The sequence below is a fragment of the Mus caroli genome, chromosome 19, assembly GCF_900094665.2.
Source record: "Mus caroli chromosome 19, CAROLI_EIJ_v1.1, whole genome shotgun sequence".
NCBI lineage: Eukaryota > Metazoa > Chordata > Mammalia > Rodentia > Muridae > Mus > Mus caroli.
This window is the reverse complement of record NC_034588.1, coordinates 40,774,760-40,802,668: the sequence shown is the minus strand read 5'-3', so window position 1 is coordinate 40,802,668 and position 27,909 is coordinate 40,774,760. Positions and strand designations below refer to the sequence as shown.

General features: G+C 44.5%; 1 protein-coding gene and 1 non-coding gene across 6 annotated transcripts; both read left to right on the top strand.

The window, feature by feature from the left end:
* Positions 1-1,365: 1,365 nt before the first annotated feature.
* Positions 1,366-26,865, top strand: Cwf19l1 (CWF19 like cell cycle control factor 1). 5 transcript variants are annotated; one of them, XM_021151341.1, is made up of 14 exons: positions 1,366-1,476; positions 3,822-3,906; positions 4,770-4,848; positions 5,501-5,602; positions 7,638-7,852; positions 9,563-9,681; positions 12,199-12,283; positions 13,855-13,995; positions 15,215-15,326; positions 16,246-16,325; positions 22,114-22,323; positions 23,050-23,169; positions 23,796-23,893; positions 26,221-26,865. In XM_021151341.1, exons 1-14 carry the CDS (start codon positions 1,454-1,456, stop codon positions 26,363-26,365), a joined length of 1,614 nt encoding a protein of 537 aa, XP_021007000.1. In that variant the 5' UTR covers positions 1,366-1,453; the 3' UTR covers positions 26,366-26,865. The 5 variants fall into 5 exon arrangements, with proteins under 5 accessions (XP_021007000.1, XP_021007001.1, XP_029328388.1 ...); XM_021151342.2 differs by having other exon boundaries at positions 1,369-1,476; positions 4,786-4,848; positions 26,221-26,860; XM_029472528.1 differs by having other exon boundaries at positions 1,383-1,476; positions 9,563-9,630; positions 26,221-26,860.
* Positions 22,719-22,864, top strand: LOC115030010. Its single transcript, XR_003835605.1, has one exon. It is a non-coding gene; the product is annotated as a small nucleolar RNA SNORA12 (small nucleolar RNA).
* Positions 26,866-27,909: the final 1,044 nt, after the last annotated feature.

Below are 27,909 nucleotides of genomic sequence, written 5' to 3'. Positions count from 1 at the left end.
TGATTTCTGGTAACTTGGGTGCCTTTCCTTCGTCAGGACAGTCCTTTCCAGGTCCTTAGCAGGCTGTTGCTGGTTGGCCTGGCCCCTTCAGAAAAATCGACTTACCGAAAGCAAAGCAAAAAGAGACTAGAGATAGGACCGGATGAAAATGTGAAATTTGTTTAATCCCTGAATGAAAATAGTCCCCATGTATACAATCAATTACAGAAAACTAAACATTGTGTACATTAGGTCTTGTTTCTGAATTAACTTAATTCTTTTTCAGTGTGCTAATATTAAGGTAACTTAAGGGAGGGTATTTTTATGTGTTTATGAGGCGCACACTGAGGTCTGCACTTCGCTTTCGGATAACTCAGTGAGAAGGACAGGGCTTGGGTACCTGGGGAGAAGTGAGCAAGAGAGTAAATGTAGCGACATGCCGATACACTGAATAGAAGCTATTCTTTCAATGTGTTAAAAAAAAATTTAGGGGTTAGGGAGATGTCTCAGTCACCCATATCACAAATCATGAAGACTCGAGTTCGCATCCCTAGTACCCATGTAAGTCTAGACAGGTAAGTTTCAGGGCCCACGGGGAATCCCAGCGTTCAGGAAGCAAAATTAGGGGATCTTTTGGGCAATATGGCTTCCTAGACTAGTCTACTCCAATGAACTCTGGGTTCAAATGATACCCTATCTCACTCAATAAGGTTGGGAGCAATTCCTTCCACAGGAACCTGCATGCACACAAGCATGTCCCCCTCCCCCCAAACACAAACAAAAAAACCCAGCCAGTGTTGGAAAGATGACTCGGGTCTTAAGAGCGCTTGCTGTCATGGGATCCATTGTTTGGATCCCGGAATCCTTATCAGAGTCCTTACAAACTCTGTAACTCTAGCTTCGAAGGATCAGCATCTTTTTAAAGATTTATTTATTTATTATATGTATATGTAGGTACACTGTAACTGTCTTTAGACACACCAGAAGAGGGAGTGAGATCTCATTATGAATGGTTGTAAGCCACCATGTGGTTGCTGGGAATTGAACTCAGGACCTTCAGAAGAGCAGTCAGTGCTCTTAACCTCTGAGCCATCTCTCCAGCCCCTCAGCATCCTCTTTTGAGTCCAACATGCGCGCGCATGCACACACACACACACACACACACACACACACGACTACAAACACGCAGGCGCACAGTTCAGTAATTCCAAATGTTCTAAAACAAACAAAATAAGACATTTTTTTTCTATTTTAATTCCTTCATCCTTTTCACTTTTTCCAGAGTTACTTTCCTTTAAAAAAAAAAAAAAAAAAACGCGGAGAGATTTTTACCCCTCTACACGCCCCATAGCTAGGTGATTTCTATTGGCTGAGTGGTGTGACGTCATCTTTCTGCGCTCCGGCTTTCCAACCTTGAGCGCGCGTTCGTGTTTCTAGCCTTTGGTGGCCGTCCCATCCTTGGTTGTCATTACCGATGGCTCAGAAGCCGCTGCGTCTGTGAGTGACCTTGCATCGGTAGACTCAGGCACATAGGAGAAAGGGAGAGAGGCAGGAGGAGGAGCGGGGGTCTTTCTCCACACCGGAAGGGGAAGACGGAGGGGAGGTCGCAGGGCTGCTGGGAGCTGGAGTGGAGGCTTCCTGTTCTCGCGTCCCAGTTCATTTCGCCCTGGTGTCTTCAGAGTGTCTTTGGCAGAACTAAAAACTTGCTGAGCCGGACTTCCTTTTCCTTAGGCCTATTCTGCCTGCGACACACCATCTCCTTGTCGTTTCTCCCGGAGTCGCACGTATTGATTAGCCAAATACTTGCAGACACGGGGTGCACGCATGGGTTTTGTCAGACAAGATGAGCATTGTCCTGTCCTCGCGTACTTTTGTTTGCGTGGTCGGTTAGCGAAGACATGACTTCATTTAGAAAGACTAGTGTATTGAGCAGCGGACAAGCGTCGCACAAACCAGTTCCCGCCTTGATAGCTGATAGTCTAGACTAGAATAACAAGTGTTAACGAATGCGGGAAATGTAGAGAAAGGGTTGATGGTTCTGGAGGGTGTATAATAACGATATTTGGCTTAATATAAGGACTTAAGGCTTTCCTGAGAAAGTGAGGATTTAACTCTGGCAAATATTATTGTATTTAACTCAGAGAAGACATTGAAACGTTTAAAAACTCCTTAGTGTGATCTAGTTTTCCTTATGGAAAGTGATCCTGCTTAAAAGTTGGGAAACAAATAAGAGCCAAAGTAGAAGGCAACAAGCATTAGGTAAAGTAATGGCAGAGCGAAAGTTCAGGAATGGATAGTCTGTTAAGCAGGTGGACTCACAGGGCTTGGTGATGTTTTGATTGTGAGAAACCTCCACTGTAAGGTCATAGATTTCTGTCTTCAGTCATTGGGATCAGAAAATGCTGAAAAGGGGTCCAGATCAGATACTGAATATGGATTGTAACTGTCAGGGATTGATAATCAACAGGGAACAGAAAGATGTTAGAGGCTCTCAGAGGATAAATTAGACTGCATGATAGTTAGGACAAAATTTGTTCTGAAATGGTATATGGATTTCTGAGATTTTGAGAAAGTGGCTTTCTCAGCCCACCAGGAAGCTACAGAGACTCGGCCTTGATGGATAGGAAAAGCTTTGAGGTTGAGCACAGTGGGGCTCTTAGGAAAGAGAACTTCCCTCGAGCCTAGCAGAGGCAGAGTGATCTGTCTGCAGTTTGGGAGAGTTCAGTTAGGAAAACTTAGAGAAAGTACTGGGAAGACAGGCCAGGACCGGAGGAAAACTCTTTCTACAGGAAACGAGGCACTGTGTGATGTTTTTAGGAAGGAACATTAAACGGAAGCAGAGAAAGCACTATGGGGTCCATAAAGTCTACCCTGCCTCCCAAACCACGACAAAACAATAGAATCTATAGTATCTTGAGTTAAAAGATGTTAAAAAAGTAAGTAAGGGCTGGTGAAATGGCCCAGTGAGTAGTGGCACTTCCTGCCATGCCTGGTGTCCTGAGTACAGTCCCTGATGACACACGTGGTGGAGAGAGGGAACTCTCTTTGGTGGTTCTCTGACCTTCACACGAACACTGACACATGCATGCCCTCCCAATACAATACCTCCCCTAAAGTGAAAACAAACAAACGATGTAAGTCAGAATTGTACAAGTCAGAACTTAGATGTTAGAGCAAGTCACTTCACCGATTGGGACAGTCCCCCTCGTCAACCTTCATGCTTGTCATTTTCTCCTCCCTGCCCTGTAACATGTTATGCTTGCCTCACATCATAGCCTTTTCCATATATGCTTGTGATTGGAGCCTCCCATCCCTTATTGTAAACTCTCTGAGGCTTTACATGAGTCTAAGTGCTTCTGTAATTCTAACGTGTTCTTAGGATAGTATGTGGCCCATTGAGCTTTGCATAGTGTAGTTGTCCAGTTGGTGTTTGCTGAACGATGACTGAAGCCGTGTAGCAAGGCACAGGCCGTGGAGGTGAGGAGAACAGAATGGGTGTGAAACATGGTTGGAGACTCACTTGGACTTAGATTAAATAAGGAATTAGCTGACTCTTAGTGACCAAGTTGGTGATAAACCCATCCATAAAATTTAAGAATCGGAAGAGGCTGGCTCAATTTTGAAGACACGAAAAGCTAGTTTTTAGATATGGTGAGTTAGAGGTATTGGTATTCAGAAAAGTCTGCCTGGTAGCTCAGAGTAGTTGATATTGACCATAGGTCAGAAGATGCCTGCTGGGACTGGATCATATCGCTAATCTAAAAAACAAGTACATTTATACCGAGCCTAGCAGATCCATTTGTGTTTCCTGAATTGCTATCATGTTTATCTCTTGTTTGCAGCTTGGCTTGTGGAGATGTTGAAGGAAAGTTTGATGTTTTATTCAATAGAGTTCGGACAATTCAGAAGAAAAGTGGAAACTTTGATGTAAGACGATCATTTTTACTGAAATTTTACACTGTAGTCAAACATTAAAGTACTGATTCTTTGTTAATTTTATGAGTGACTTTCCCATTTTTTGTTAGGTTGTGGTTTTTGTCCTTAATTACACTAAGTAGCTGTGGATTGGTGGGAGGAGGGAGGCGGTCTGTGCTGTTCACTTCTTTACACTGTTGGGATTGAAGTCTTGTTACTTTCTTACTGAACCAAAAACAAGCAGAGAAACACATTGAGCAGAGCTGCCAGTCTGACACCTGGATTGATAAGCCCAGATCTGCTTCATGAGTGTGCGCTGTGGATCAAATCAGATAACAGATGTGCAAGTCTTTACCAAAGAAAGAATGAGAAATGAATGTTGTGTGTGCTTGCCACGTAGACTATGAGTCCCTAGGACACAGGAGAGGATTGGAGGGTTAGGGAGGATTTGTTCGTTGGGTTGAGGGATAAGTAAAAACAGCAGCAAATGTGGTGGTCTTATGCCCCGTATTTCTGAAGTCTAATACTGTAGTTTTGTATTTCACGGACAGATTCCTTATGCACCTGTTTCAACACTGCTTTGTATTCCAAAGAAGGAGGATAGAGAGGCCTTGGGAACCTTTGGAAAGCACATAAATTCTGTCTTCTGGAAGCTCGTTTCCTTCACTTTCCCCCCACCCTCAATTTGGAGTGATTGACAGACAGTGCATCGAAGTTGAATAATTCATAGAATTATCGTTAATTAAATTAATGAAGAAATACTTGGTTTGAGACTATTCAATAGAGTAATTAGCTGAATATTACAGTCAATGTAATGTTTAATTTTTTTGTTGTTGTTGTTTTAATCTCATATATCTTTAAAAAACTCATTTTAGCTGCTGTTGTGTGTAGGAAACTTTTTTGGCTCTGCCCAGGATGCTGAGTGGGAGGAGTATAAGACTGGCAACAAGAAAGGTAGAGAAATTGCTGTTGTTTAATGCATGACTTCTAACAAAATCTCAGGGGCTGTGGTTGCTGTTGGGCCATTTCTCACATATTAGTTGCAGAAGAATTTCTCTCTTGGCTGGCATAGCTGCTTTTGGGGAGTTTCTCTCTTGGTCTTGGTAGCACATGCTCATTATGCTAATACTTGAAAGGCTAAGATAGGAGTATCCTAGATCTGTGACCGGCCAGCCTGGGATACGTGGTTAAAATAAAATAATGAAGGGAGTTATGTCCCTCTTAAACTCTGCATTGAGCAGAAAAGAATGCATATATATATATATATATATATATACACATACATACATACACACATACATATACATACATACATATATATGTGTATATATATGTATGTATGTATGTATGTATGTATATGTATATACATGTATGTATGTATATTGAGCATTTGAGATGGCAATCCTTTGGTCTGGTGACATCACTTAGCCATGAAGCTGTGGGGTTGGATAGGAATCCTTGGTAATGAGTGTGTCCCACGTTTAGGCTGTGGAAGGAAGGCACAGGCTCTTGACTTTTGCCATGACTATTTTCCCTATGAGGAAAGGTCTCTCAGTGTTCAGAGCAGATCCAGTAACCATATGGTGGCATGTCTGTCTCCCATTAGCTCCTATTCAGACATATGTGCTTGGTGCCAATAACCAGGAGACAGCAAACTATTTCCAGGATGCTGATGGCTGTGAATTGGCCGAAAACATCACTTACCTGGGTAAGTCAAAAAAAATTTTGTAATGAATTTAGTAAAAAAAAAAAAAAAAAAAAAAATTAGAGATTAATCTCTCAGGAAAAGTTTTGACTGGCTTCTTCTGCCATTACTGCTTGAGAGAGAGAATAAGCATTTCATTTTGTTTTTCCCTCTGGGGAATATTTTCCCTCACAGTCTGTGTGTAGAGCCCTTTGGATGGTGATATTTATTCCTCACTGTTTCTCTGTTTCTCCTCAATCTCCCTGTGTTCCCGAGCCCTGGACCAACCACCTTTTCAGCCAACCAGAGTGACCAGTCCCTTAAGCACTTAGGGTATACGTTACATTCAAATAGAAGAAACTCCTCCTTACACTGACCTTGCTGGATGCTTATGCCTTACTTGATCATGTGGCCTCTAACTGACTTTACTCTAGGCTCAGTCTAGGCTCTGGTGGCTCAGGTCTCTAGTGTTCACCCCTGGTGTTTTTCATCCCTTTTGTCTTTTTTTCCGTTTTAAGGGACACTCTAATTCCCGCTCAAAACTGCTCATAGCCCTCTACATTTCTTCAGTTTCAGGACAAAGACAGTTGTCAAGCGTTGCAGTTGTTCCCTCCCCATTGTCTGACTTAGTCTGCTGTGTACATGACATGATCGTTACTCAGCTCATTATGCTCTAAAACAGCCCCTTCACAGTGTCTGTGGTCACAGATCTCAGAAAGCCCCTGTATTTCCTTGTTAGAAATGCCTTCTTCACCATTCCCACCATAGTCTGTCAGTGCCTCCGATCCTCTGTGCAGTTGTGGCCCTCACAGAAACAGTTTTAGCTTTCTCCACTCCTGAGACTTCTTTAGGCAGGATGGATGTTGAGGAAAACTTTTATAATATGGTTTAAGATTTATTATTATGTTGTTAGTTATGTCACTGGCGATCAAACCCAGGGCTTCACACATTTGCAAATATGTCTTCTGCCACTGAACTGTATCTCTCGTCTCCGTGCTTTACTGTTATGTGTGTGTCCGTGTGTGTCTCTGTGCACTTGCCACAGTGTGAGTGTGAAGCTCAGGGGACAACCTGGTGAGTTAGTTCTCTTCTTTCACCTTATGTGGGTTCTAAAGATTGAACCCAGGTTCTAGATTGCAAAGCAAGCACCTTTCCTTGCTCCATCTTACCAGCCCTGCTTTTAACAATGATTTATTATTATTTTCTGTATAAGGGTGCATTGGTACACATGTGTTCCTGGTACTCTTAGAGATCTCCTGGAACTGGAATTGCAGACTTTTGTGAGGTGCCATGTTGGTTCTGCACCCAGATCCTCTGAAGGAGCAGCCAGTGCCCTCTCTTAATGCCTGGGCCTTCTCTCTGCCCTCTGCCTATTTATTTTTAGCTACAGTTGTGAGACAGACATTTTGAAATCTGAACATGGGTCCGACTTGTCACAATCCTCAGTGTGTTTTTTCAGTGTGTGTTAAGAACACTACTGTATTTGTCAGTCATGTTATTTGGTGAATTCCACTCAGTTCCTTCTTTCAGGAAGTGGTCCTGTTGGACCTGTGATAGCCTGAGGTACTGCAGCTGAATAGAATTTGATTGTTCTTTCTAGAGTAGATCGGCTACTATAGAACCTGGGGAGTTGGTAACATCTACAACCATGAAAAATAAAGCTGAGAAGAGAATCAAGCTGTCAAGGGGGTAGAGTGAGGGGAAGCCAGGAGGTGACAGTACTGTGGTGACAGGCTGGCATGGATGGGGAGCAGGGGAAACAGGCGCTCTAGGGCGTAGACACCAGGTTCATAGAATCTGAGTGCAGGGTAAGAGGCCACTGCACTCCAGTCAGTGACCAGCAGCCACCACAGAAGAGCTCTTCAAACTTAGGGAACAGGAGTATTGTTCTCACAACAGCCAGCCTGGATCCTGGCAGCCAGAGTGTAGCTCCAGCAGTCACACTTACTCAGATGAGTGGAAAGGCAGAGAGCCAGGAGATGGAGCCTTGGGAAAGAGGAAGTGTCACATTTCCTCCTGCAGCTTTGTCTAAAACTCATTCATTTCTCTTTGAATCCAGGTCGGAAAGGCATCTTCACTGGAAGCTCGGGGCTGCAGATTGTATACCTCAGTGGGACAGAGTCCTTAGATGAACCAGTCCCAGCCTACAGCTTTAGTCCCAAGGATGTGTCTTCTCTGAGAACAATGCTGTGCTCGGCTTCCCAGTTTAAAGGTGTTGATATCTTACTCACGTCCCCGTGGCCCAAGTACGTGGGGAGCTTTGGGAATTCCTCTGTGAGTAGTGCTTGTTCAGTTGCAATTTTAAAGCAAATTATACTGGCTTAAGTTGGGGTTTAAAGTTTTTCTCTCTATTTTGAATATGTTAACTCTTAGTACCTTTTACTAGAAACATTTTGTGAAAAAAATTCAAGATTCTGTAATGTACATCTACTGACAAAAACAGTTGATCTCATAAAAATATAATTTGCAGATAAGATTGTGGAATCTTAATTATAAGCAAATGGTTCCTGGAATTATGTTCTCTACCAGTATTCTCCCTTAGCCTTCTTTATATATTTTGTAAGTTTATTAATTCCCAGTGGAGAGATCTATAGCTATTGGCATTCCTCCAGTTGCATTTATTTCCCCTTCCATTCCAGAATATTGGGTTTGGCTATCACTGTGTATTTCAAAATTGGGTCATTGTGAAATTGAGTCCAATAGTGTAAATATTTACAGATAGGGAACAAGGTGCTGAGCCTGAATTTCTGTTATGGACACAAATCTGGAATGCCCTGGAGGCCACCCCTGCATTTTTATTAATAGTCCTGAGAAGGGGCAGTTACTGTAAACGATGACATAACAAGGCCTAAGAAGACCTTGGGAAGGTTGTGTAATGGTAGAAAGCATCAGCTGAGCCTCAGTGGAGGGAAATGTAAGATTGAATCTGGGAATAATTAAACCCTCGCAACTGGATTCCGAGTTCAGTGCTGTCCCAGAGCGACCTGTGTGTAGACCCGTCCTTCCTGACTCAGTACTAAGTGTCTGTGATTATAAAAGTCAGTAGGATGCCAGTGTCATCAGGGAGAGTGTTTGACAACAAAGAGCCTAGTTTCCTTACCAGCCTGTGGTTCCTTCCCTTCTAGAAAGGGTGCCCCTCATTTTGGGAGAGCAAAAGCCAGCACAGGGCAGTAGGGGCGGAGACTTTGGTCAAAGTTTGTAAACAGCCATATAAGATTTTTATGAGGAAGGAAGCAATATACGTAGCTATCTTTGTGATACTACAACTAAGTTCAAGGTCGGTCACCTTTCTTTAGCAAAAGCTTGAAGTAAGGGGAGAGCTAGGAGTGTTCTGTGAACAAATCTACCATGACAAAATATTTCACTGGCAAGCTTCTGTTTGTTTTGTTTTGTTTGAGACACGGTCTCTATATAGCCCTGGCTGTCCTGGAACTTGCCATATAGACCAGGGTGTCCTTGAATTTATAAAGATCTGCCTGCGTCGGCCTCCAGCCTCCCAGGTGCTGGGTTAAAGCACCGCTAAGCTCTCCAGCATTGGTGTGGCTGTGCCGTTTCCTCGTCTGAACAGCAGAACAGCTTGTGTGGTTCTGAGGCCCTGGACTGGGTGCTCTAAGTGTTAGTGTTTACTTTCTGCATTGACCACAGCTTACTCTGTCTGATACACGTGCACTATAAATCGTATTATGCAGATGTAGTTTATAGAGTGCAGGGAGAGACCTCTTTTCAAAAGAAGTCTTAAAGTTTGTTTTAGAGGTTACTATGAAGGGATTGCCTTACCTTGTACCCTCTGGTTTCCAACAATTGTGCCATTTCTGTAATTATAATATTCCAGTGTTCTTACATGTTTGATTGCCCTAGGTATGCAGTTCACTGCAAATTCACATCTATGTATAAATTTGAAAGATATATCAAAGGTGTTTTTTGTTCTTTACATTTCTTTATAATTCCTGAACCTGTGTCAATAACCAAGTTCCCATTCACTAGGGAGAAGTGGACACCAAAAACTGCGGCTCTGCTTTGATCTCCAGCCTTGCCATGAGCTTGAAACCGAGGTATCATTTTGCTGCTTTGGAAAAGTCGTATTATGAGAGGCTTCCGTACCGGTGAGCAGCATCTCCAGGGGCCTCTATAAACTCCCAGCTCTTGTTCGCTTTTAGCCGTGTATCTTGGTTCCTTTGAGTCTACGGCGGGCACTATGTTAGTTTCATTTTTGTTGCTGTAGTAAAATATCAACCCACCGAAGACAGGGTTTGTTTTAGTTTATAAGTCCAGGGGAATCCGTCCTGGGGGAAGGCATAGCGTAGCAGCAGGAGGCAGGGAGCTGACTGATCACACTTTCCCTGTGATAATGCAGGAAGTGGGCCAAGGCTATAGACCTTCAAAGCCCATCCCCAGTGACATATTTCCTCCAACTAAGCTCCACCTCCCAGGGAGTTACAGAAACTGCCCCAAATAGTACCACCAGCTGGAGACCAAGTGTTCAAAACCACGTGACCCTCTGGAGGTCATTTCCTATTGAGGTGCCACACTCATAAGTTTCCTAACTTGAGATAAAGGAGTTAGACTATAAGATTCTAAAGTTTAGGGTTTACTATTACAGTGCTGGGTGGTCATTATAGAGTATTAGGTCCTGGTTTTTGTTTTTTTGTTTGTTTCTTTTTTTTTTTTTTTTTTTGAGACAGGGCCTCTCTATGTAGCCCTGCTTATTTTAGAACTTACTTTGCAGACCAGGCTATCCTTGAACTCACAGAGATCCACTTGCCTCTGTCTCCAGAGTGCTGGGATAAAGGCATGTGCTACCGCACCTAGTTAGGTCCTGCTTTCCCCAGGTCCAACCAGCATACAGTGTTTATTTAGTCTGGAGTACTCAGCGGTCAGCACAGTCGCTGTGGCGTTAGGGGTTTCACTGTGTGAATCAGGAACTTCCATTGAGCTAGATGGGCTGCTTGCCTGTGACCCCTTACACTTACAGGCTGAAGTAGGAGGACTTCAGTGAGCTCAGGGCCAGCCTGGGCTATAGACTGAGGCATTCATTTATCTCTGCCCACCAAGAATTTGTACTGAGACTCACCCTCCAACACTTCAGAAATTTCTTTTACTCACATTTGTTTTACTTCAGTTATAAATGTTGATTAGTGCAGCATACTTTTAAACATAGAAAAACTAAACAAAACAAAACTGTTTTACCATGTCTCTATGACATGTCAACTATTTTTAAAAAATCAAAGTATACTATGTATTAGTGTTTGATGCATATCTGCTCAGCTTAGAACATACTTAGTCTCACTGTTTTCATGTGTTCTTACATAAGAGAGTAGCAAAATGAGTCCTCACACCTCCACCATCATCTGAGAGCCCTCACACCTCCACCATCATCTGAGCGCCCTCACACCTCCACCATCATCTGAGAGCCCTCACACCTCCATCAGCATCTGAGAGTCCTCACCTCCATCAGCATCTGAGAGCCCTCACACCTCCATCAGCATCTGAGAGCCCTCATACCTCCATCAGCATCTGAGAGCCCTCANGAGAGCCCTCATACCTCCATCAGCATCTGAGAGCCCTCATACCTCCATCAGCATCTGAGAGCCCTCACACCTCCATCAGCATCTGAGAGCCCTCACACCTCCATCAGCATCTGAGAGCCCTCACACCTCCACCAGCATCTGAGAGCCCTCACACCTCCACCAGCATCTGAGAGCCCTCACACCTCCATCAGCATCTGAGAGTCCTCACCTCCATCAGCATCTGAGAGCCCTCACACCTCCATCATCTGGCTCCAGAAATCATTTGTTCACTTTACAACGTTTTAAAGAGCAAAAGTAGGAGTTGTAGTTCTTTTCAAAGGTGTCATCTCATTTCTTTGTTACATTGGCCCTATAAGGTTAGGGATACTTAAGTCCCACCAAGGTCACATGACCTGTGGTGAATACAAGACTTTTGCTCTTATCATGACCCGATGGAATCTTACCTACCTCACAGTTACGAATTAAAAGTAAAATGATAGTCCATGACCCTGCTTCTGTCCATCCCCCTTCCTCTCACTGTCTGGTTTCACATAAGCGCACACATGCACATGCAGGCACACTTTTAAATCTTAGGTTTTATAGAAAATGTGTAGTATTTGTCCTTCTAAGTTTGTGTCTCTTTATATAACGATTTCTGGTTCAGTCCTTTTCCTGCAGATGGCATGCTTTTGTTTTTATTTATCCCATTGTGTATGTGCTCCATTTAAAACCCCATTCATGGATCGGCTATTTGGGCCACTCCACTGTTCCAAGTGAAGAGTATAGCAGTAAGCAGGACGAGGTGTTTGAGCATAAGCCTAGTGGCACCGCAGGTCATGTGCTGGGTGGCTCTGATTGTGGTATGTGAGATGCCCCGTAATGCTGCTCAGCTTCACAGTCCCACCAGCAGCATTTAAACGTCCTTTTTCCCATCCCTCAGCACCGTCTCTAGTCCCATTAGGATGACGTGAAAGAAGGAAGATAACCTGGGGCAGGTGGCACTGGGAGGGGGAGAGATTACAGCCAAGTATAGATTCCTGTCTGAACACACCATAATGAGACCTATTGTTTTGTAAAGTGATGGAGATCTGTTCCCTTTCCCATACCTTTCAGAAACCATGTTGTTCTACAAGAAAGCGCGCAGCATGCCACTCGCTTCATAGCGCTGGCAAATGTTGGAAATCCAGAAAAGAAGAAGGTAAAGATTTGAGTGGTTGGTGGGTTACTTGGCCTTCAGAGCTTCTGGCCTCGAGAGTCTTCCGTGGTCCCCGAGTCCCAGCAAATTCAGTGGCTCCTTGTAAAGGCTAGGTTTCCTTGAGTGGTTTGTAGGCAGTCTTAGAGAAAGGCGTGGCTCCCTGGGATAAGCCAGTGCAGGAGAGGCCTTCCTCCTTTCCACATCCATGTGCTTGCCTCTGTTGCTACACAGGAGCTTGCTTCAGGAGATGTGCATACCTCCTTCCAGCAGCCTTAGTGAGCTGGAATAATAAATTCCTGTGGGGAGTATTTTCCAAACTAGGCATAATGGTGCACACCTGTAATCCCAGCGCTCAGGAGGTAGTGACAGGCAGATCTCTGTGAGTTCCAGGCCATCCAAGGTTATATAAGACCCTGTAACAATAACAACAATCAAAACAAAACATGTTTGCATGTATGTATGTATATTACCTCCTTGGTTTTTTGAATTAGTAGTTATACCTGAAATCCAGAAAATAGTGCAGATGGTGAAAGAAAATAAACCAGAAAAGTAGGTTGTATTTCTCACTTCCCTGGGGATGCTTTGCTCTTGCTAAAAGTCGAACTGCAGAGTGAGACAGCTAAGACAGAGTGAGTGATCAGTGAAACAAGGGACAGGCAGTGGTCCTCCTCTGTGGCCGATTGCTCCGCGTAGCACGTCGGAGGCAGTGCTCAGAAGATAAACTCCTGCCCTTTGCTGTAGTTTAAGCTTTGAAGCCCATTCTTAGTAGGGCTAGACTTTTAGCTGACCTTTCCCGCTGAGCAGAGTTCTGTGGTTTGGTCTCTTACTCAGTCCCAGAGATGCATAAGGCAGCTCATCGTAGTCGTGTTAACTTGACAGGCACCATTCGTCTCAAAACTGTGTTCCAGGCCACAGCCTTCCCAGCAGTGAATGTTTCTCTTTTCCCCTTTTCTATACTCTGAGTCTATCAAATATCGATCCCCCCACCCCAGTTAAACAGAAGGTAAAATCTGTCCTATGACTTCAAGGTCCATTATTTTGTTGAGGCAAAACATATATTTATGCCTAAAGTTTTTTGATCTTACGCTATTAGCCCAAGATTTATAAAATATATATGTATTGTTTTCTCGTTTGCTGCTAGTCCCTAAGGGAAGGTATCAGGCTCTGAGAGAATTGTGTCAGAGGTGTAGGCCTACCTTTCCAGTTGGAATGTTCACTAAGAAGATGGAATTGGAGTCCATGGTTCTATTGGCAAAAGTCAACCGAGCAAAAGATGCAGTGACAGGAACAGTTTGTCTTCAAGGCTTGTAGAACAAGTCCCCTTGCAGTAAGGGTTGTCACTGTACCCGTCTCCAAGTGAGGAACCTAGTCTAAGGGCTGGAGCTTTGACCTGTTACTCATTACTGTGTGAGCCTCTGTGGCCATTGCAGAGGCCATCGGGTCAGCATTTGCTACACTGCTGTAGCACCACGACAGTCGAGACTTTCAGAGAAGTTGTCATCATAACATGATTGGTCACAGTGAGACACAAGCCTTTTCCCTGACATTACACTCTCTCTTTTTTTCCCCTCAAGTATCTTTATGCCTTCAGTATTGTTCCCATGAAGCTGATGGCTGTAGCCGAACTGGTAAAGCAGCCTCCAGATGTCACCGAGAACCCTTACCGAGACTCTGGGAAGCAGGCAGCCGGAGGGAAACAAATTCCTGCCCCTCAGGTAGGATCCAGCTGTGGGCTGGGATTCAGGCTGGCTGCGCTCTGTGGGCGTGCCTTTCTTGCTTATAGTTTCATACATCGAACAACTTCAGTTTTTGACTCTTAATGGTTTTCCTCTTGGCAAATCATGGTAATATTTAGAAAATCCTGCCCAGTGGTAGGTGTGCACACCTTTAGCTCCAGCAGAGGCAGTTGCAGAGCCAGGAGGATCTCTGACTTCTCAGCTAGCAGGATTTATAGAGTGAGTTTCAGAATAGCCACGGCTACACAGAGAAACCAGGTCTCGAAAAACCAAAAAAAAAAAAAAAGAGGCAGCGTCGGCATTGGAAATCAAGCTCATTTTTACAGTGTATTTGGGGCTAACGGCTCTATGCTGAGTCTTTGTCTAAGGTGATTCATACTGTTTTTCCTTGTCTGAAGTTGATTATTCTCAGTTTTTGAGGCAAGGATCTGTTGGTGGCAGAGATTTATGATTTTGTGATAATTTCTTGTCGAGATTTACTTTGAAGACATTTGAGTTTTTTTTTTGTTTTGCTTTTTTAAAATATATTTTATTAGATATTTTCTTCATTTACATTTCAAATGCTATCCCCTTTCCTAGTTTCCCCTTCAAAAATTCCCTATCCCCTCCCCCTCCCCCTGCTCCCCAACCCACCCACTCCCGCTTCCTGGCCCTGGCACTGAAGACATTTGTTAATAGCTGACTTTAGTAATTAATTTTCTCCCCACTAAAGCAAGGCTGATTGATCACATCTCCTTGTTAGGGTTCATGGTCTGTTTTCTTGGACTTTTCTGTCCACTCCAAAATCTTCTCTGCCTCCTCTTTTTGCCTTTGCCCCAAGTGGCTCATCCTCTCTCCCCTTCAGTTGAAGTTGGATCAGACTTGCTTTGTTCTGAAATTTCAGGGCTGTTCTCGCCGTTATTGGGAGAGAAAAGAGATAAGTGGACTTGGGTTCATACTGCTCTGGCCTAGAGGAAAATTGCTCTAGAGCTTGTGTTTAACTTATTTTTCAGAAGAGATAGATTTGGTAATGGTATGGATAAGTTTGCTGAGATGTGGGCCTGAGAGTCCCCCAGGCGTCAGGGTTGGGGTGTGTGCATCTTCCCTAGACTAGGAAGGAAGAACTGAGAGGCAGCAGATGTGAGTGGCAAGGGACTTCCCTCTGCTTGCTGCTCTGTCACTTGTCCCTGAGTAACATCCTCCCCATCCACCCTTGCAGGAAGAGTCAGCCTGTCAGTTCTTCTTCGATTTGAGTGAGAAGCAGGGAAGGAAGCGGCCGTCCACAGGCAGGGATAACAAGCCTCCCCATGCTAAGCAGCCTCGCAAGCCTCGTAAGTACCCTGCTCTCCCTTGAGAGCAGTAACTCGTTGGGGGAGTGTTTGGAAAGTTGCATTGCTAAGAGCATCTTCAGGCAAAGAGAAACTTTACAGAGCCACTAGGAGCAAAGTGAAAATAGAATCATCAACAAATGGCCTGACTCTAGGCTGAGACCCTTCCTGTAGGATGAGAGAAAAGCTCTTTCTGCCTGTATAAAACATGGTAAGTAGAAAGCTGACGTGAGCTCATGCAGTAATAGCAGACGGAAGCTGAGGAGAAGGACTGCCAGGCTGCCTCACTGAGAATGTCTTTTTTCACCCTGTTGTTTTAAAGAGGAGAACCTGAACCTAGCTAGGAAGGTAGACCCATGGCTGTGTGGCTAGCTGACGTCAGAGCTAGGACTAGAATTGGGGTGCCTGACCATCCCCCACCTAGATGAGTGTTCTCTCATTGTGGCCTATTGCCAGTTTGTATGCTGCTTTAGTTACGAGATGATCTATTGTGGGCCACCTACCTGTGGATCGATTATCAACTCAGAGGGCTTCAAAGGGAGGTTTAGTTTCATTGACAGAGGTGCCAGGCAGTGGCAGTCATAGTGAGAAACACAAGTCCCACCCATTGTGGCAGTCTTTGTGGTCTGACAGATGAGACAGCAGTGAATAATAGCAACGAATTCTCTGTTGAAAGTGTTTGTTAGTACTGTTGTTGGTGTGTGTGCGTGCGTGCATGCATGCCGTGGGAGTGAGAGGACAGCTGTCTGGAGTGGGTTCTCCTTCACTGTGGGTTTGGGTATGGAACTCTCACATTGTCAGGCCTGTGTGGCAAGCACCCTTACCTGCTGAGCCATCTCTCCGGCCACGAGGAAGCTTGTGGAGGGTGAGTATGTCTGTTGTGGTTGGACCATAACAACGCTTGCCTTTCTTTCCTGTGCAGCTCAGCCTCCAGGCCCTTGTTGGTTTTGCCTCGCCAGCCCTGAAGTGGAAAAGCACCTGGTGGTCAACATTGGCACACACGTGAGTCACCCCCATAGCTGGGCAGCAGAGCAGGAAAGGCCGGCAGAGAAGGAAAGGCCAGCAGAGAAGGAAAGGCCGGCAGAGCAGGAAAGGCTGGCAGAGAAGGAAAAGCTGGCACTTGGTTTTTACTAACATTACATAGCATATGATCTGTGTATCAAATTTACCCCACCTACCTTTTTTCTTTCTTTGTGAGTCAGGGTCTTTCTACATAGCTCTAGCTGTCCTGGAACTCACTAGACTAAGCTGGCCTCCAACTCACAGAGATCCTCCTGTCTCTGTCTCTGTCTCTGGCAATTGCTGGGAATAAAGGTGTGAAACAACACTCCTAGACAATTTTCACATTTTAAGTGTACAGTTCATTGATACTCAATAAACTTATTGAATTATGAAACCATCACCTACCAGCGGTTTAGATGCCCGATGTGATGCTGCATGCTTTTAATCCCAGTCCTCAGGAGGCAGAGGTAGGTGATGTCTTGAGCTCAAGGCAAATCTGTCTACATAGCAACTTCCAGGACAGCCAGCACCACACAGAGAGACCTTTGTCTCAAAAAAAGAAAATATGAAATGGGGGTTTAAAGTATTTCCATCAGCCCAGTATAATTTCCTAGACATATTTATATTAATTTCAATATCCATTCTCAGCCTTGGCCACCACTTGCATACTTTGTATCTTTAGGTTTGTGGGGTTTTAGACATTTAACTGAAATCATGTAGTGCATTTTGTGTGTGTGTGTGTGTGTGCGTGTGCGTGCGCCTGAGCCTGAGGATCCCTGGGGCTGGAACTATAGGAAGTTGTGAACCTCCTGACATGGGTGTTGGGAACTGAACTCAGGTCCTCTGAGCACAACCTGTGCTCTTGACTGCTTAGCTCTCTATCTAGCTTGGTTTTAACTTTTTAGGAATTTGTCAAACTGATTTCCAAAATTACTACATTGTTTTATGTTCCCATCAGCAACATTATGAGAGATTGACCTTTGCACATTCACGCCAATATTGCTTAAAGTCTTTTTTTCTCTTCTTGAGAATGTTGGAGACTGAAGCCAGGGTCTTGAGCATGATGAATAAGAACTCTGCCATTGAGATACATCCTTAGCCTGTTGTCTGCCTTTCTGGTTATAGGCACTATAGTGTTATGGAATCTGTTTCCTGAGCACTCCTTCTCTGTCTCCCTCCATAGGATTAATCTTCTGCATATGTCTTAGACTCATCTATGTTTCATGAGGTATTGAGTTGATTCTTTTAATTTCTCACTGTTTTAAATATTCCTCAGTTTTCTCTGTTTTAAATAGTGAAAAGAGAAGGGGATCATGTGTTTATATATGCATACTAGGTTTAAAATGTTGATATTGTTAGCGTGCATGGTCTTGTGACTTATGCCTGTAATTTCAGCACTCAGGAAGCTGAGGCAGGAGGATTGTCACAAATTCAAGGTCAGCGTGTACTACCTAAAGAATTCTAGGCTAGGCTGGGCTTCAGAGTAAGGCTTTTTCTTTAAAAACAAACAAACAAACAAACAAACAAATAAAAACAAGCCAAAAATATCCCTTGGAACTGAAGTTCATTAAGCATAAGAAAGATTAAAATGATAAATTCAGTTTGCCAGTCAAGGATTGTACTAGTGAGGGTTCTCTGGAGTAACACTATAGAATAAGTTTCTCTACATATTGAATGGTGATTTATTAGAATTACTTACAGGCTGTGGTTCATCTAGTCCAACAATAATCGCCTACCTATGGTAGGTCATAGAATCCAGTTGTCATTCAGTCCATGAGGCTGGATATCATAGCTGGCCTTCAGTATAACATTGGAATCCCTGAGAGTAGACTTTAATGCTAGTGAAGGAATAGACTTGTTGTCAGTGTGAAAGCAAACAGACAAGGAACAAAAGCTTCCTTCTTCCGTGTCCTCACATAGGCTTTAAGCAGAAGGCATGGCACACATTACAGGTGGGTTTTTCCCAACTCAAATGGTAGATATAGATTGTTCCACTTCAGATTAATCAAAAATTCCTCACAGGTGTGTCCTCATTTGGGGGTTTTAGTTCATTTCAGTTGGCAAATGGCAACCAAGCTATCACAAGTATGTAGCTTTGCAACTATATACCACACTTGATGTATCTAGGAAAATGACTGTAGTCACATGGTTGGCAGGCCTTGAATCAGTCTATGGACTGATGATCCTTAGTATGGTGGCCAGGCCGATGAATCCCTGATGAACACTGTGTCTCAGGGAAGTCGTTCAGCTTCATACTTCTCCTCAGAACTCAGTTCAGGCTCTGTAAAGACACGTCTTTTTCTTTGACTTCAGTGAAACTGCTAATCACCAGGGTTACAGTTACACTCTAGCCCCCCATGACTACACTGGATGTTCTCTAAGGCCAGCTTACTGTGTAACACTTCTGCAGACTGGTGTTGCTCATCTGGTTTTCATTGATTTCTTCTAATTTTGGTTTCTAAAGGTGACTGTCCTCTTCATCTAACAATCTGAGAGTTCCTTTTTTTGTGGCTTCCTGTAGACCAGCCAGAGTCTCACTTTGATTTTCACTTCCTTTCCAACTGGAGAGGTCTGGACTTACCTATTTATGTTTTACATCTTAATTATTAGCACCCTGTCCAGGGAGGTGTTCTGGAGTAAAGGCCTGCGACACACACAGTTGGCTTGTAAGACCTTGGATGAACTCTGAGAGCAAGCTGGCAGGCTTTTACTTTGTGGGTGTGTTCTTTTTAGGTCAGCTTTGGGCCCCCCTCACTGGATTACCTTTAGCCAGTCTTCTCTCACACACAGCCTGTAGTGAGGCAGGCTGTGAGCTGCCTTTTGTTTGGGAAGCATAAGAGGTCCCAGAGCCCATGGGAGAGGAGGAGGGGCTGGAGCGGTGGCTTGGCCTCTTGCTCCTCTCGACCTTGGGGAGAAATGTTCTTTCTTTGCTCCCACAGTGCATTCCCCAGGAAATGGGCCTGGGGATGATGAAGGAAACTGTTCCTGTGTGTCTGAAGCCAGCAAAACGTGTCTTCAGGCATGCGTTTGACCAGGCTCCCAAGTGCAAAGTATTTGAGCATTTTCTCCTAGACCAGGGCCTACCTGGTAGTCAAATCTACGCTGCTCTGCACTGCCCTTTTCTGGGCTTCTGAGTCTTTAGCAAGGGGCTTGCAGTAGTACTTGCGGCCATTGCTCTTGCTTTTCCCTTATTACATTTCCCTCAGGCTTTCTCTGCTATTGCTCTGCTTTCCTTCCTTCAGGAAGGTACATAAAGTAGGCCAGTGGTGTGGAAAGGGGAGAGTCTGCTGAGTCCAGGATGATGGCTGCACAGCCATGTATTCTACACAGGGAACTTTCCTTTAGGCTTTTATCCATGTACATGGTTAGAGACCACTCAAGTGTGAAATAGGTTAGAAGAGCTTGAAAGGGTGGGGCAAATTGGGAAAGTGAGAACCGGTGCAGGAGATCTGGACGTGCATTAGAGGTGTGGGCAGCTGCTTAGTGTAGCCTTTACATCGCTATAGAATGCACATCACAGGATAAAGCTGATGCTCTGGCAGTGGCCTGTGACAAAGGAAAGGCTAGGAAACAAGAGTTTCTAGAGTAACCTTTTCAAACAAATTCAGTAAAAATGGATATTTGTAAAAACTCTGAGTGCCTCTCAGGGTGTTGTTTGGTTACTGGTGAGGCTCTTCCGCTGTTACCTCAGCTAGCCTTAAATTTGAGGGCCCCCTGTTTTAGCCTCCAGAGTAGGTAGAACTATAAGTGTGTGTCACCGTGTCCTGCTCCTTGAGGTTCTGGTGAACTTAAGTCCCATGGGAAATCAGCTGAAGATGTGTTTAGTTCCCCGTCAGTACATCAAGGGGTCATGCTTTGGTTTGTAGCAAGCATATATGTTGTCACCGTCCTTTCTTACTTAGCTTCAGCTTTGGGACCACCACACTAATGGCATAGTTTTTATAAGTCCCTGTGTATTTGCCTATACTGATAGTCCTTGGCCTTTTCCTGCTCACTCAGAGCATCTTCCTGTCACACAGTGACTGTTAGAGCAGCACTGCTCATTTGGATGGCTTTGTTTCTGTGTTATTGTTACTGTTTGGCCAGGGCTGAGGCTGAACTCTGATTCTCTACCTACTGAGTGCTGGGGTGAGGGCACGAGCCTCCTCACCTGACTGAGTGCTGGGGTGAGGGCACGAGCCTCCTCACCTGACTGAGTGCNACTGAGTGCTGGGGTGAGGGCACGAGCCTCCTCACCTGACTGAGTGCTGGGGTGAGGGCACGAGCCTCCTCACCTGACTGAGTGCGGGATTAGGGTGTGAACCTCCTCACCTGACTGAGTGCTGGGGTGAGGGCACGAGCCTCCTCACCTGACTGAGTGCTGGGGTGAGGGTGTGAGCCTCCTCACCTGACTTACAGGTTGGCTTTTGTTTTGTTTTTAGGATTTATTTTGTGTGCGTGCTTATATGTGTGTTGCTCTTAAAGACTGACTGACATTGTTAGAAAACAGTCATTGTTAGAAAACAGAGTTCTCTGTCTCTTTGTATATGTCTGAGTTTGAGGTTTTTCTTTTCATACAATTTCCATATTATTCCTTTCACTTTGTGGAATTTAGTCAGCACCTCATAGCTGCAGGAAGACTCATGCTACCATGTTACCTTAGCCTTTTCTGTGAGCCCAGAAGTATATTGGAGATAGAGATGCAGGGTTGGATATGCTTGGGGAAGAAGGTAGGAGTCATTTTGAAATAAGAAGTACTAACTTTTTGTGGTTGAAGAGAAAGTGATAGTAACTGAAAATTGCTTTAAAGTTTTGATCCTGGGAGGGATAACCCGAATAGTCTTTTTGAACTCTAGCATTTAAAACCCAAACCCTTCTTGTATGCCTCTAGTTCATTTGCTATTTTCATGGAAATTTGTTAAAACTGACCCCATTCTTTAGAAGATATTTAAAAATGCTGTTCTAGGGGCTGGAGAGATGGCTCAGCAGTTAAAGCACCAACTGCTCTTCCAGAGGTCCTGAGTTCAAATCCCAGCACCCACATACTATACTTAGATATAGTAATAAATGAATGTTTTTTAAAAATGTTGTTTTAGCATTTAAAATCATGTATGTATGTATGTATGTATGTATGTATGTATGTATGTATGTGTTAAGTATATGGGTATGCCTGTTGCCTGTAGAGACCAGATAGGGCATTGGATTCCCTGAAACTGGCATTACAGGAGTTGAATCTAGGTCCTTTGGAAGAACAGCCAGTGCTTTTAGCTACTGAGCCATCTCTCCAGCTCCTGTTCTAACTTTAAAATCAAATCTTTTAAAATATAATTTCTATTAAGAATATCTTGGGTCAGGCATGCTGGGTCATATCTCTAATCCCAACACTCAGGAGGCAGAGACAGGCAGATAGATCTCTGTGAGTTCAAGGCTAGCCTAGTCTATAGCATGGGTTCCAGGAAGCCAGAGTTGTTATACAGAGAAACCCTATCTCAAAACAAACAAACAAACAAAAAATAAAAAACAAGCAAGCAAACAAACTAAAACAACAACAGAACAAGCAAACAAAAGACTATCTTGGACTGGGTGTATTAGTCCAGGGCTATAGCCCCAGAGCTTGGATGCTGAGCTGAGAGGATTGAATTTGAGGCTGCCCTGTACAACATAGCATGACCCTGCCATCCTGTCCTGGGTGGAAGGGGGCAACATCTTGAGCATTTTCTACTGTACCTCAGGCTCACTGTGTGTGTAGGGTTTTCTCTCTGGATGATCATACATATAGGCTTGCTGTCTTGCTTCTGTGATTCTTCAGTGCTACCTTGCCCTGGCCAAAGGAGGCCTATCTGATGACCATGTCCTCATCCTGCCCATTGGACACTACCAGTCAGTTGTGGAGCTCTCGGCAGAGGTGGTGGAAGAAGTGGAGAAATATAAGGCTACTCTGCAACGCTTCTTTAAGAGTCGGGGGAAGCGTTGTGTTCTATTTGAAAGAAATTATAGGAGCCATCACCTCCAGCTTCAGGTGTGTGTTTTCTGCCCAGGAACTTAGAAATCACTGTGGGGACCTTGAGATTGATAAATTTAAATAATGATGACTTTAGTATTTAACTTTAATACCTAGAGCATTTAATCTTGTTTTTATGATAATATTTTCATGGTGGTCATTTAGAGGGCTGGGGACATCTGCTGATAATCCCAGAGACGTCCACGCTGCAGGTAACTGAACAGCAGGACGGTGCGTGCCGGGGGTAGAAACAGTAGATTGTTAAGAAAGGCTCCAAGGGAGGTGTACCTGGACTTTGCTGGGTAAGATGTGGCTAGTTCCTGTGGAAGCCCAGCATGAATGAAGACTTAGAGGTAGGAAATAGTTTCCAGCTAGCATGGGGCTAGTACTTTGGAATTTGAGAGATTTGTCTCTTGGGTGGTAGTGTCTTCCTGGCGCATTTGTTAAGTGTTCAAATGGGCCTGACTCTGCCACATACATTATGCAGGAGCTGGCAAAGGCTTAGGGACAAAGAAGTCTCTCTTGAGTGTTTCCTAATAACAGATTGGCTCCCATATGTGACAGTCCTCATAAGTTTAAGTCCTACAAGCAGTCCAATGGAGGCTGTTTGGCCTGAGGAGAATCTCTGCTGAGGGGTGTTTCTCCACCCCAGTGATGGCTTTGCTACTTCCTCAAGACTTCAAAGACTCATCTTCTTTGGAACCAATACAAAGAGTTTCTTCTATTCCTCCCACACCAACCCAGGTCATTCCTGTGCCCCTCAGCTGCTGTGCTACAGATGACATTAAAGATGCCTTCATTACCCAGGCACAGGAGCAGCAGATAGAGCTGCTGGAGATTCCGGAACACTCAGACATCAAACAGGTGAGTCAGGGAGGGGTGGTAGTGTTCAGGGAGGAGTTAAGACTTGGTTCTCGACATGTTGAGCCAGTGGTGCTAAGTAGCGGACCATTTGGTACTAGAATACAGGATAATAAGACTAGAGGTGAAGACGTCATTGTAGGGAAGTCTCAGTGCTTTCCTAGAAGAGTAAAGAATTAGACTTTTCCTGGAGCTGGGAAGATGGCTCTGAGGACTTGAGTGTGAACTCCAGCAGCCGTGTAAAGGTCACGAGCTGGGGCATGTGCCTGTGATCCACGTGCTGAGGAGGGAGAGACAATAGCATCTCGGCCTAAATCGATAAGCTGCAGGCTCAGTGGGAGAGACCCTGCCTCAAACATGAGGTGACAAGAACTGAAAGAGTCACCCAGTGTCATCATCTGGCCACCACAGGCCATGGACACACCTGTACATGTAATCTCACACATGGGAACAAGTACACATATATGAACACATATGAATTAAACAAGGAGATTAGACACCTCCTAAGATGGGATCTTAGAAGGATGGGTATCACTGGGAATGTATTGGCATTTTAAACACTAGCTCCTGTGGTGTGTTGCACCTTTTAAAAATTCTTATTTGTCCTTATACATTTCTGTTTACTTCAGATTGCACAGCCAGGAGCAGCATATTTTTATGTTGAACTCGACACAGGAGAAAAGCTTTTCCACAGAATTAAAAAGAATTTTCCTTTGCAATTTGGAAGGTTTGTATGTTTTCACTGTATTTAGTGTACTTCATTTGATGTGTTATGAACGTGGTGACAGGCTGCGTGGACGGTTATGAAAACCAACTAGGGAGTGGTCCAGCCGCGAGAAGCTTAGAGTCTTGGAGCAGAGCAGTGCTACAGCCTTGTCTGGAGAATTGGAAGTACCATGAACAAGGAACAGTGTACTTAGAAACTTAGAGAAGGAAGAGCTCATTTCTGCCACATGCGAGGCTCCACGGAAGGCTGAGAGTGAATATATGGGAAACTGTAGTGGGAAAGACACCATGGGAGCTCCTGGTGGAGTACAGGGTGGCCACTGAGCATGTGCTGGGTCAGACACAGGCAAGATCTTGCTGGGCACTGTTGCATTCAACCTTCCAGTAGTGTTTATATCGTGTCATCCCAGCAGGCCTCCATACAGACATGAAATGCACTGGAAAGCTGCACTAATCCAATAACCCCGAGCTAAACTGCTGTCAGGTCCTTCAAAGTGAGACTGAGGGGCTGTGAGGGAGACAGCTTGCTGCCACTCCTATTGATGTAGTTTGATCCTTAGGATCTACATGGTAGGGGATAACAGATGCCCAACCATGCATGCTCTGACCCCGGGTTCTATGGCATGTGTGAACCCACATACAAATAAATACATAGAGTAAAAAAAGTTAAAGGGAAAATGGAAGTGAGCTTAAATTTAAATAGCCACACCTGGCTAGTGGCTACACTACTGCATATTGTACCTTAAGGTAAGTTAAGTAGCAGGCCCATGGTCTCACAGTTGAAGGTTCAAACCTTAGTGTGAACCAAGATGGAGGTCTTTAACCTTGTTATTCTGCATCATTCTGAGAGCCCATGTGGAGGGAAGCAGAAATGCACACAGCAGTTGTCTGCTGCTGATCTCTGATTGGCAGCTGTCCTCTGAGCACTCAAGTGTTCACACCAGGCTGTGAATGGCCTCCAGCCTGTCCTACACTAACGTGGGAGTAGAGCCGCCAAACGCAGCTGGGAACAAGCATCTGCTCCTCTCACTGTCTTTTCTTAATGTATGTGAGTTCACCGTAGCTCTCTTCAGACACACCAGAAGAGGGCATCGGATCCCATTATAGATGGCTGTGAGTCACCATGGGGTTGCTGGGAATTGAACTCAGGACCTCTGGCAGAGCAGTTGGTGCTCTTAACCACTGAGCCATCTCTCCAGCCCCAATCTTTTCTTAATCTTACTGCCTTAGCAACAGATGTGGATATGCACAGTGGGGACATAGGCAAGCAATGCCAGTATACACAGCCATGTACAGCCCACATCTTTTTGTGATCATGGTAGTTGTTTATGTTTCAACACTGAAAATTTTCAGAATACTAATGTACAATTGATACATTTTATACTTAATAGGGAAAATGGTTGTATCTTCATTTTACATATGAAGAAACAATGCTCGTGGTTTGCTGGGCAAACCCAAGTTTGAGTCTAGGTCCTTTGACTTTCAGGGGATTACTGTGATTCATTTCTGCCTTTTCTACTTAACTATACCTTCAGAGTTGAAATGAGCCCAGTAGGATTGCTTCTAACATATTAAAGTAAGTTAAAAGTAAAAATATATAAAAGTAAAAATAGAGAACTTAGAAGCTGCTTGTATATGTGTCTCTATAAGTTGCTTTTTTTTTTTTTCACATTGAACTTCTCTGATTTACTCATACAAATGAGGGGACTAGGACAGGTAGAAGAACTTTAAGTCAGCGTGGGTATAACGTGTGACTCTGAACCAAGCCCTCAGCAAACTCAAGTCTACTGGGTATGTGAAAACTATAGCTTAAGGCAAAATAGAATCGCAGCTGGGCATGTGCTCTGATTATACAGCTTCTGTACGACGTCCTGTAAGGAAGGTGGTCTTGTAAGTGAGGGAATCAAGTCATAGACATGAAGTACCAGCACGTGGACTGGAGCTCTGTCTCTGACTTCCTGACACCTGGGGCTGTCCTCTAGTCTGTACCTGGGGCTGTCCTCTAGTCTGTACCTGGGGCTGTCCTCTAGTCTGTACCTGGGGCTGTCCTCTAGTCTGTACCTGGGGTTCCTTCCCTAAGTATTAATATGGTGCTTCCAAGTTGTTCCAGGAAAGGAGAAATAAAAGAGGTGGGAGAGGACACTTAAGATGGCAGTGATTTCAGTAGCTAGGATGGCAGAGATGTAGTCAGGGCAGGCGACCAGTGTGAGCTGTAAGCAGTCCACACACTCTTTAGATGACACTGAGGAGAGCTGGTGGCTGGAGAGGAACACAGAAGGGTGGCTTTCAGTTACTACTCTCATTTTCTCTTCTTTGTCCTCTCTGCAGGGAGGTCCTGGCCAGCGAAGCTATTCTCAACATTCCTGAGAAGGCTGACTGGAGGCAGTGTCAAACCAGTAAGGACGAGGAGGAGGCCCTGGCCCGCCGCTTCCGGAAAGACTTTGAACCCTTTGACTTCACTCTGGATGACTAGCCAAAGGGAAGGGCACACCACAGGTCACCGATTGGCACAGCAGATTGTTCCAACCTGTTCTTAAAATGAAATTACCGTCTCTCATGGGAGCTGCCTCCCTGACTCTTTTCAATATATTCCCATGGACCTGCCTGCAGCAGGAGGCCTCTGATTGACTTTTTAAAAAGAAGTCATTCTGAGATGCAATGATACGTTAAAAGAACATCTACTATGTATTTCTAAGAACAGCTCTGTTTCTCCTCATCCTCACAAGCTTTTAAACCTTTCGGATTGGGTATGGTAGCTCATGCCTCCTTTCTCAGAGACTGAGGGGTTATGGCTGGAAGATTGCTGTGAATTCAAGGCTACTCTGGACTACATAGTGAGTTTCAGGACAGTCTGGGCTATGACGTGAGACCCATCTCACCTCTCCATCCTTGCCCTCAACCCCCCAAAAATGCAAAAATAATGCCCCCCAAATCTTGTAAATAATAAAAAAGGGAACACTTTTCTAAGCCTGACAGATATCTTATGTTGCTTATGGCCACTGAAATGAGATTGTGTATGCGGTAGAGATCAGAGTTCTATCCCCGGCTCTTTTCGGTCTGGGGAAGGGAACCAAGCCCCGCCTCTGCTACTCCTACAGCATCTCCCTCACATGAAAGAGTCCACTCTGTCTTTTGGATATTTAACTCTGCTGTGCTAGGACATACTCTGAGATCCAGGAGTGTAGCTAGTGAGTGCCCCAGTGTGCTACCATTGGTACAGAGTTTAGAGTCTAATTTCAAAACGAAGTGGCAGATTAAGGGCATAAGATGAGTTGAATGTGTTGTGTTAGATGTTTAAAATACCAGAGTTCCCAGTACACGTGTCCAGAATGCCATTAGATGCTTCTTCTAAGACTCATGCAGAACAGGATTGGTGCTAGGGCTTTGAGTGCATTTTCAATGTTTCATGTGTGTAAGACACCTGAGTTATCTCACAGCTGAGTCCAGAGTGCAGGCAGATAATTCACAAACTCATGCAGATCTAGGTTGGTGATTGGGCTTCGGGAACTACCAGGGTATGGACCAGAGTGAACTTACAAAATAAAAAGGGCAAACGCTATAACCTAGAGCTTTTCCACCTGGCCTCTTTGTTCCCCAAAGTAGGGCCTCTGAGACTTCTTAATATTTCATGAATAAATTCCGAGGCCAAAAGCTTTGGCTGGTTCCCCAGCTAGCTCATAACTTAATCACCAGTTTATCCTAAGGCCTGCCAAGTGGCTGGCTCCCTCTCCTTCAGCTTCAGGGCCAATCTTTACCCCCTGACTATTTTCCAGAATTCTTTGATTCATACCTCCCCTTCTCCCCCTGCCCCCAGCACCCTTTTCCCTCTCTGCTGGATGTCCCACCTCCTAGTCCTGCCTCAGCTCACTGGCCATAGGGTTTTTTTATTGACAGGTGATTCTGCCATACACTGCACAAGAGATTCTATGCAAACACAGTCAGTTCCACCTTAAATATGACTATGATTTAAGGAGCAGCACAGGGAGAAACAGCAGTGTGAGCACAGGAGGACGCTGC